Below are 10,309 nucleotides of genomic sequence, written 5' to 3'. Positions count from 1 at the left end.
TTTCCAAAAGTCCGACAAAATCAAACCTATATAAGTAGGGTATCATTTTAATCGTATGGACCTACAGAATACATATCAGGTGTCATTTTTACCGAAAAATGTACTACGTAGAAACGGAAGCCCCCAAAAGTTACAAAACAGCGTTTTTTTTTTCAATTTTGTCGCACAATGATTTTTTTTCCCGCTTCACCATAGATTTTTGGGCAAAATGACTGACGTCATTACAAAGTAGAATTGGTGGCGCAAAAAATAAGCCATCATATGGATTTTTAGGTGTAAATTTGAAAGAGTTATGATTTTTTAAAGGCAAGGAGCAAAAAACGAAAATGCAAAAACGGAAAAACCTCCGGTCCTTAAGGGGTTAATGACCTTAGGAATAAAGGACCCCTTATCTGGTCTAGCCCATTCGTCATTAATGATCTTATGAATGTTCGGATGAACAGGGAAGGAGGGAGATTTACGGTCACCTAGACCTCCGAATAATTCATCCTGAATGGTTTTAACCTCTTGTACCTTGTTAAGGGTGGCTCTAACCGCTTTAATAAGCTCCTCAATGTCCTCCGGATTAAACAGAATTTTTTAAATTCCCGTATCCTCTTCTTCTTGTGGGCTGTCTACACATTCACCCTCCTCAATATCCTGATGAGATGTATTATCAGAGTCGGAGAAAGATCATTTAAGTTTTTGAATGGATCTTTTGAGATCCAGACGGGATCGACTGACTTGAAGAGGATTTAGAAGCCTGGATTTCAGACTCAATCATTGATCTAATATCTTTCATAATATCAGGAGTTTCCTCCGAGACTAAATTGGCAAGACATTTTTTACATAGTGGTTTTTTGAAGACACCGAAGACACCTGAGGTTTATTATTACAGATTACACATTTTCTTCTTTTGTTTTTACAGAAATCATAGGAGTATCCTTTTCTCCCTAAAATATAAAGGGAGGAAAGGATCAGACAGTAGTTCTGAAGATAGGCCAGGGTATAAACCCTATAGGCCCTCATTACTCACGGTTATTTGGATCTGCACGGGCTCAACCTCCACGGCTTTGACGGTGTAGACATCATGGAAAAACGACTGTAGCAGCAGAAATTGCTTCAGCTGTGACAGATGACACCTTCAGTCATAGAGGCTTGAAATCCATTATGATAAAGGCCAAATAATGAACCAGCATCAGGAGTACTTACAAGATCTCCTGCAGTGGGTAATAGGACGTAGCAACTCCATGCGGCGCCAGAGTGAATTCTTACAGAGCTTACTCCTCTAGAGTAAGCGCCTTCTGCGATTTCCTTGTGCCTTATATTCATGGGGATTTTTTGAAATCCCCGCCTCTTTTCCGGCCAGGTGTGACGTAAGACGCCATACACGAGGCAGGAAGCGCACTCCGGAGGACTCCTACGTCGACGGAAGTGACGTTCCTACCATAGAGTCCTCTGGTTTGCGATGCCGCCGCTTGCTGGACAGAGCGGGAGTGGAAGGCAGGACCCGAGGTCCGCAATCCGGCCTCTATCGCGTCTCCCCTGCATAAGCCCGCCTGGGTGCCGCAAGGGGAGACAAACAAAGAAGGAGTTGAATTTGTGTCGGACGGTCGCCAGCGTAACGGAGGTACTTCTAAGGGGCTGCCCCGACTTTTTCAGCAGAAGAGCGCTCCTGCACTCTCAGAGATTCCTTCCCTACTCGGGACAGGAAAAACACTGGGAATGGAGAGGAAGTGGTGGGGTTTTAAACTCTGTTTTTCCTGTCCCAATTAGGCAGGTGCAATCTCTCCGGGTGCTGTCATGGAGACGACTTGGGAAATGTTCTTATGAAATGTTAGCCAAAAGGACATTCTTGACATACATTTGGGGGGAGATTTATGAAAACGTGCACAGAGGAAAAGTGTAGCAGTTGTCCATAGCCACCAATCATATTGCACCTTTTATAGAGCCCTTTTTAATTGGATTGGTTGCTATGGGCAACTGTTCCACTTTTCCTCTACATAGGTTTTGTTAATTTCCCCCTTTTGGTCTGTAGATATGTAATAGAATATGACATTAATAGAGTAAAACAGACACTGTTGCACATCACAGCTGCCCCAATGTCCCAGGCTTTGTGCTGCGCCACGACAGCTGCATAGCACCACACCAGTTTGAACAGATTGCAAGGCTCATTTACCATATACTTCTAGTCAGAGGACTGGAAGACTGCAAGGAACAGACCCATTTGCAGTATTCTGCTGTGTGCCTGCTGTGTCTGTGGGGAGGCATGGCCCTGAGCTAGGTCAGGCAGCATTGTGGCTGCTATGCACCTGCACCATTCCCAATATAGGTACCGATGTCACAGTGGTGGTTGCAACTTGAAGCCATACCATTTTATGTTAGGGACCTGCTACACATAGGTGGCTAGAATGCTTGCACATTACGATCAATAACATACACTAATGACCTGTTAGTTTTATACATATCCTGAGAGGCACAGGATCTTTGTACAAGATATAGATGTGTGACCGTGTTTGATTTTCTCTACTGATGGCTTAAGTGATGGCATATGTTTGAGTAACCTACTCCATTCTCCAGCGGTAACCCATAAACAGATGCCAGGAGGTTACACTTAAAGTGCATAGTAATTCAGTAATAGTAATTCTGCTAGGTCAGACATACAATGACATTCGTGTCTACTGTAGTGCTTTAAGGGGAAATTGCAGTCATTAAAGTTACTGGCTAGTGCCATGCTGATTTACAACTCTCCTAATCATACAAATTTACATAACTTTATTGTGTATAAAAATTATCTAATCATGAACAGTTTTTCCCCCAAATGTAGTGGTATTTGTATGGCAGATAATTCTTGTCTCAGTATTCTCCTCAAAATAAAACATTGCCGTGTACATTCTAATTCAGTGACATGGATAAGATGTGCATTATTGACCTAACTGTAAATATTGATTTGGTGGCTCTTATCCTTTAAGGCATTTCGGTCAGTATCTTTTCCTCTGATGGTTATTGTTGATATTCCTTAAGCAGTTGGTTGGTTATAACTAGTCTCTGAATCTCACTGGTGCCTTCATAGATTTCTGTGATTCGTGCATCTCTATAATGGCGTTCAGCAGGCATCTCTGTTACATACCCCATACCGCCAAGAATCTGAATGGCCTAGAAAAATCAAAAATACTAAATCAGTAGCAGTTGTAACTCACCAAATATTTAAAGAGGACATGTGTTCTCTCCTGACCTGTCTGCTTCCCATAAAATAACAATTCTGGAACAATTTTCTTATAGCTTTGTGTTATTCTGTTCCTGTTACTCTTGCTAGAAACATGTGACTAAACACGTTACTAGACAGAAGAGAGTCCATTCAATGCCTGAGACTATGCAATCAAAGTTGACAGTGCCAGACAGTCTAGAGACAGTCCCCTACTGCCAACATCCAATCATACATTTCTAGTAAGAATAACCGAGGAAATACAGAAACCCAAATACATATGTAAGAAAAAACACAAACCAAATACTTGGGGGGGGGGGGGGGGGGAAGGGTGTTGAACTGTTTACTTTAACTCCTAGAGGACACACAATGAACATATAAGTCGCTGTGCCCTGGTACTTAGCACAGAGCGACATAAATGTACTTTGCAGGGGTTCTGTGATCACTGCGTCACCTGATACTGGGATCGGAACCAGACAACTGCTGTTAGCAGCCAGGACCTCATGGATTGTGACAGACATCAGCGATCCCGCTGATGTCCGCCATCAACCCTTCAGATGCCATGATAAATACTGACCATGGCATTTGTGGCATTATCAGGGCTTGGGGGGGGGGGGGACTCAATGGACCGCCACAGACAAACATGGGTATCCAATGAGTCAAAATGGCTGCCAAAAGCCTCTTGGCCGGCCCTAGCAATCTCCTCTGGTTTGCCTTCTAGCAGACCAGAGAAGTAGATTGCAGATAATACTGATCAGTGTTGTGCATATGCATAGCAATGAACAGGATTTAACCTCTTGGGGACACAGAGCGTATGCGGTGGGATTGGGGCCCCAGGAGCAGAGTCTGTGGTGGCGGCAGGCGGATCCTCAGAGCGCAGCAGCAGGTGGTAAGGTTGACCTCCTGCTGTTGCTTAGCAACAACTCCCAGCATGCACAGCATGCCCTTTGGTAGTTTATGCATGCTGGGGGTTGTAGTTATGCAACAACTGGAGACACATTTTTGTGCCTCCAGCTATTGCATAACACAACCCCCAGCATGCACAGGCAGCCAAAGGTCATGCTGGGAGTTGCAGCAGCGTGTCTCCAGCTGTTGCATAACTATAAGTCCCAGCATGCCCTTTGGCTGTAAGTGCATGCTGAGAGTTGTATTTTTGCAACAGCTGAAGGCACACTGGTTGCGAAATACAGAGTTTGTTACTTAACTCAGTGTTTCGCAACCAGTGTGCTTCCAGCTGTTGCAAACTACAACTTCCAGCATGCACTGATAAGATCGTACATGCTGGGAGTTGTAGTTTTGCAACAGCTGGAGGCACACTGGTTGCGAAACACTGAGTTAAAGCGCAACTGTCATGAGTTTTAACCCCCATAAACCAGCCCCAGCTTCACAAAGTTGTTAGAAAAAACAGTTAAATCCTACCTTTTGCTGCTTTCTAGCAGCTTTAATGATGCTAAAAAATGCTTTTAACAATAGTGAGCAACAGTCGGATAGGCGTGGCTATGCCCGCAGCCGCCACGCCTATCCCCTGTATGTGAGTGCTGGGGACACTATGTGATTGGTCCACAGGTCCCAGCACTGAGAGCTCTAATTACTGTACTGTACAAGAATAAACGGCGCCCGTTCATCTATGCACTCCTTTTTCTAACTGCATGTAAATGGAAGAGTTTTGAAGGGTCATACCAGGACCAGGAATCAGATGGAAATGATGAATTTGTGCTCTTCTACCATTTGTTTCTGGTTCACATTTGCTGAATCCATCAATTTAACCTGAATTCTTTATGTTTTTCTTTGAACCAACCACCCAAATTCAGACAGAAAAACTTTTTTTCTCAAAGGGAATTTACGGTGCATAGTATGGCGCCACCTGCTGTTTAAAGTGTACAACAATGTGCTCATAATGCATGGAGTACTAGTGGACACACATGCTCTATCATCCTCCCCACAACCAGGTCTTTAAGAAGCGATCCTCTGTTTTCTGTAGGGCAGTATTAACTTTCTGCTTTGCTTGTCAAGGAAGGACCAGAGACCTTCAGAAGTAGCATCCCAGAATAATAGGACTACATTCTCAATTGCTAGATAGGGAAGGAATCTCATTCTGCCTTTCAGCATGAAGATAATTCATATGATAACCCCTTCAAGCACATCTGCATAAACTGAGCACTAGTCCCCAATACTAATACACAGTATATTTATGAACACATAATGTTTGCATGAAAGTGATGATCCCAGCATTCTGTACATGTGCAGGAATGGGATAATTAAGTAATCGGCCAAAGACAAAACGCCTGAAACAATACAAACCTTTGGATACAAGAAAAGTATATATATATATTTTTTTTTTTCACTGTATAGAATTACAAATACATTCTTTTGACATAGCCAATATATGTTGTATAAACTGGCTTCACTTAGTTTCCACAGTATTTCATGCTTCCTCATAGCACAATATCCAGTCCTATATCACTCAGTGTATTCTCATAAATCAAATCAAACATACCTGGTGTGATATCATTGTGGCAGCCTCAGATGCTGCTAGTTTTGCCATTGCAGCTTCCTAATAAAAGAAAATATGTTAGAAGGTAGGATATACGAGTATGCTGTACATGCTTAAAGATGGAGGACATCTAACCTTTGTAAAAGGCTTCTTGTTATCTTTTAGCATTGCTGCTCTCCAGGTCAGGAGCCTTGCGCTCTCTAGAGCTAGGGCCATGTCCGCCAGCTTAAACTGAGAGATAAAAATAAACAGATGAAGAAAAAAGAAATATGATAAACCACATAGCTATGAAGGTGCTGTGCTGACCTGGATAGCTTGAAGTTTGGTAATTGGGGCTCCAAATGCCATCCTCTTCTCTGCATAGTCTACAGCGCAGTCCAGAGCAGCCTGGGCAATACCAAGAGCTTGAGAAGCAATGCCAATCCTCCCCGAATCTAAAGTTTGCTAAAAGAAGAGAAGCTCTGAATAGGCACTGTCCTTCAACAAAATCTGCATAACTCAATAGTACAAACTAAAGGTAAGAAACTTTGTAATATAACTTAAGAAAAATGCTTCTTTACCCCTTTCTCAGACTCATGTCCTGCTCTCCACACCTAAAGTTTTTAATCACTTAAAAAAAAAAGCCAAAATCAATTAAAAGGGATTATCCGGGATTAGAGAACCAGAGCTCAATTCTTCAAAAAACATCACTACACCTGTCTTCAGGTTGTGCATGGTATTGCAGCTCAGTTCCACTGAAGTGAATGGAGCCAAGTTGTAAAACCATATACAATCTAACGACATGTGTGGCACTGTTTTTTGGAAGAAATCAGCTCTATTTCTCTATTCCTGGATTACCCATTTAAATGTTGCTCATACAAGTCTATAGTGAGATAAGGGGAAATATGAAAGGAGGAGTTATTGGAGTGAACCAGAAGACTGGACTGCTAAGACACTACCCAAATGTACTATACGTATTTGATCTCACAACCTAGATCCCTAGACCTAAAAAAATGTTTTAATTCCGAAACAAATCTGTTCTGAGCTTCAGTTACAGTTTAGTTACCTCAGTACTCTATAACGTCCTCCATCCTGCCACTGTTTCTCTGTGTATAATATACAGAGACAGTAAAGCAGGATCTTCTGTGTGCAGTCAGATTTTAGGCCACTAGGTCAGGAACAACTCAAAGCTATTGTCCAGAAATACTAAACCACAACTAATTTCTTCTAAGAACAGTGCCATCCTTGTCCTCAGATATGAAAGGAGAGAAGTTGTAATACCACACAATACCTAAGGAACTGAGCTGCAATACCATCCAAAAACAGTGCCACTCTTGTCCTCAGGTTTTATAAGATATTCGCTCTACTTTTCTATTACAGGATAACCCATTTAATTCAAAGATGAAGCCTACAGTGAGGAAAACTGGAGAGACATGCCATATACAAAGTTACACATACTGGCCAGAGATACTGCTACTTCTCACACATAAGACAGCTTATATCAAAAAGTTACCTAAATCAAGTATGCTTTAAACACATATACAATACAAGTTGTTTCATATATACAATAAAGACGACTGTTTACCATAGCAATTTTGAAGCCCATTCCAGGCTGTCCTAGAATATTCTCATGTGGTATGCGGCAATCTTCAAAAATCAAATTAGCAGTGGATGAAGCCCGGATTCCCAACTTATCCTCTTTCTTTCCAAGAGATAAACCTGGGGTTGGCATCTCAACTAAAAAGGCACTAATACCCTAAAAAAGAACAAATAACATCTAAGACCACAACTACTGTAGAAAGAAATGTTCAAAATGTCAACAACTTATCTAGTCCTATTACAGGTACCATGTACAGTATCCCGTCAGATGTACCAACTTTCACAGGTAGTCGTTAAAGGGGTACACCAGTGAAAAACTTTTTTTTTTAAACATCTGGTGCCAGAAAGTTTAACAGATTTGTAAATTACTTCTATTTAAAAATCTTAATCCTTCCAATACTTAGCTGCTATATGCTCCACAGGAAGTTCTTTTCTTTTTGAATTTCTTTTCTGTCTGAGCAGAGTGCTCTCCGCTGATACCTCTGTCCATGTCAGGAACTGTCCAGAGCAGGAGAGGTTTGCTATGGGGATTTGCTAATGGTCTGGACAGCTCCTGACATGGACAGAGGTGGCAGCAGAGAGCACTGTGGTCAGACTGAAAAGAACTATTCAACTTCCTCTGTAGGATACAGCAGCTGATAAGTACTGGATGGATTAACATTTTTTATTAGAACTAATTTACAAATCAGTTCAACTTTCTGGCACCAGTTGATTTTAAAATAATTGTTTTCCACTGGAGTACCCCTTTAAAGCTATTTTCCAACTCAGACATTTAAGGCAAGTTCACAGGACAAGCATTAATTGTATAGGTAAAGGTTTCAGAGGTGAACATTATGTGCAACTGATATATTTTAGGAAATCATTGCTGGTTTCCTGTGAAATCACATCCTCCCCTGGTATCCAGTATCTGTAGTTTCAGGTGCTGCACATCTCGTATCTTCACAGCATAGACAATTGCCTTCAGATGACCCCAAAGATAAAAGTCTAAGGGGGTCAGATCGGGAGACCTTGGGGGCCATTCAACTGTCCCACGACGACCAATCCACTTTCCAGGAAACCGTTCATCTAGGAATGCTCGGACCTGACACCCATAATGTGGTGGTGCACCATCTTGCTGGAAAAACTCAGGGAACGTGCCAGCTTCAGTGCATAAAGAGGGAAACACATCATCATGTAGCAATTTCGCATATCCAGTGGCCTTAAGGGTTCCATTGATGAAGAATGGCCCCACTATCTTTGTACCCCATATACCACACCATACCATCAATTTTTGTGTTCCAACAGTCTTGGAGGGATCTATCCCATGTGGGTTAGTGTCAGACCAATAGCGGAGGTTTTGTTTGTTAACTTCACCATTCACATAAAAGTTTGCCTCATCACTGAACAAAACCTTCTGCGTAAACTGAGGGTCCTGTTCCAATTTTTGTTTTGCCCATTCTGCAGCACCTGAAACTACGGATACTGGAAGCCTGTGCTAGCATTTCTCCTGCGGTGTATATAGTAGTATATAGCAGTGTATACGGATACTGGAAGCCTGTGCTAGCATTTCTCCTGTGGTGTATATAGTAGTATATAGCAGTGTATACGGATACTGGAAGCCTGTGCTAGCATTTCTCCTGCGGTGTATATAGTAGTATATAGCAGTGTATACGGATACTGGAAGCCTGTGCTAGCATTTCTCCTGCGGTGTATATAGTAGTATATAGCAGTGTATACGGATACTGGAAGCCTGTGCTAGCATTTCTCCTGTGGTGTATATAGTAGTATATAGCAGTGTATACGGATACTGGAAGCCTGTGCTAGCATTTCTCCTGCGGTGTTGCTATCAGTGTGTGAAGAGTGGGAGAAGAGGGTTGCATTGACAATCCAACACAATGGGCAGCACATTGAAAACATTTTATAAGTGGTCAGAAACTTGTAAATAACTCATGAAAGAATAAAGTTACGTTAAAACCAAGCATATCATGGTTTTTCTTGTGAAATACCCAATAAGTTAGATGTGTCACATGACCCTCTTCCTATTGAAAAAAACAAAAGTTGGATTCAAAATGGCCGCCATGGTCACCACCCATCTTGAAAAGTTCCCCCCCCCCTCACATATACTAATGTGCCACAAACAGGAAGTAAATATCACCAACCATTCCCATTTTATTAAGGTGTATCCATATAAATGGCCCACCCTGTATATATATAAAACAATATGTGTATGTTCCAGCATCACGTCCAAACAGCTAAAGATATTAACATGAAACTTGTTGACATATATAAGTAACGTGTGCCAACAAACATAGGATATGTAATTTAACCCTTACTCACCCCTATTTGCCAGGGTCTGGGTTTTTGTTTAAAGTCCCATACAGGTCAATGGGAAATATATGTTACTGCATAACTTCCAAACGGCTGGAGATATTTTGATAATACTTGGTCACATGTTACTTATATGTCCACTTAAAATATAGGATAGTTAATTTAACCCTTAACCCCTTAAGGACCAGGGGTTTTTCCACTTTCATTTTTTCCTCCTTACCTTTAAAAAATCATAACCCTTTAAATTTTGCACCTAAAAATTAATATGATGGCTTATTTTTTGCACCACCAATTCTACTTTCCAGCGACATAAAACATTTTACCAAAAAATCTAAGACAAAACGGAAAAAAAATCATTGTGCGACAAAATTTAAGAAAAAAACACAATTTTATAACTTTTGGGGGCTTCCGTTTCTACACAGTGCAGTTTTCGGTAAAAAAGACAACTTATTATTCTGTAGGTTCATATGATTAAAATGATACCCTACTTATATAGGTTTGATTTTGTCGGACTTCTGGAAAACATTGTAACTACATGCAGGAAAATGTATATGTTTAAAATTGTCATCTTCTGACCCCTATAACTTTTACATTTTTTCACGTACAGGGCGGTATGAGGGCTCATTTTTTGCGCCGTGTTCTGAAGTTTTTAGCGGTACCATTTTTGCATTGATAGAACTTATTGATTGACTATATGTTTTTATAATTCGGACATTTCCGCACATACCACATGTTTCCGGACATCC

The 10,309-nt window shown here is 41.3% G+C and overlaps 1 protein-coding gene across 1 annotated transcript in view; it reads right to left on the bottom strand.

The window, feature by feature from the left end:
* Positions 1-2,734: 2,734 nt before the first annotated feature.
* ACADS (acyl-CoA dehydrogenase short chain) overlaps positions 2,735-10,309 on the bottom strand; it is a 38,322-nt gene continuing 30,747 nt past the window's right edge. Inside the window, exons 6-10 of the mRNA XM_056530304.1 lie at positions 7,243-7,413; positions 5,985-6,122; positions 5,814-5,909; positions 5,682-5,738; positions 2,735-3,135 (exon numbers count right to left, since the gene is read on the bottom strand). Coding sequence (XP_056386279.1) covers positions 2,983-3,135; positions 5,682-5,738; positions 5,814-5,909; positions 5,985-6,122; positions 7,243-7,413 — 615 coding nt within the window. The 3' untranslated portion in view covers positions 2,735-2,982. The remainder of the gene's footprint in view (positions 3,136-5,681; positions 5,739-5,813; positions 5,910-5,984; positions 6,123-7,242; positions 7,414-10,309) is intronic.

This window comes from Hyla sarda, chromosome 1 (assembly GCF_029499605.1).
Source record: "Hyla sarda isolate aHylSar1 chromosome 1, aHylSar1.hap1, whole genome shotgun sequence".
NCBI classification, from domain to species: Eukaryota; Metazoa; Chordata; class Amphibia; order Anura; family Hylidae; genus Hyla; species Hyla sarda.
Note: the sequence above shows the minus strand (reverse complement) of the source record. Positions and strands in the feature narration are given on the sequence as shown.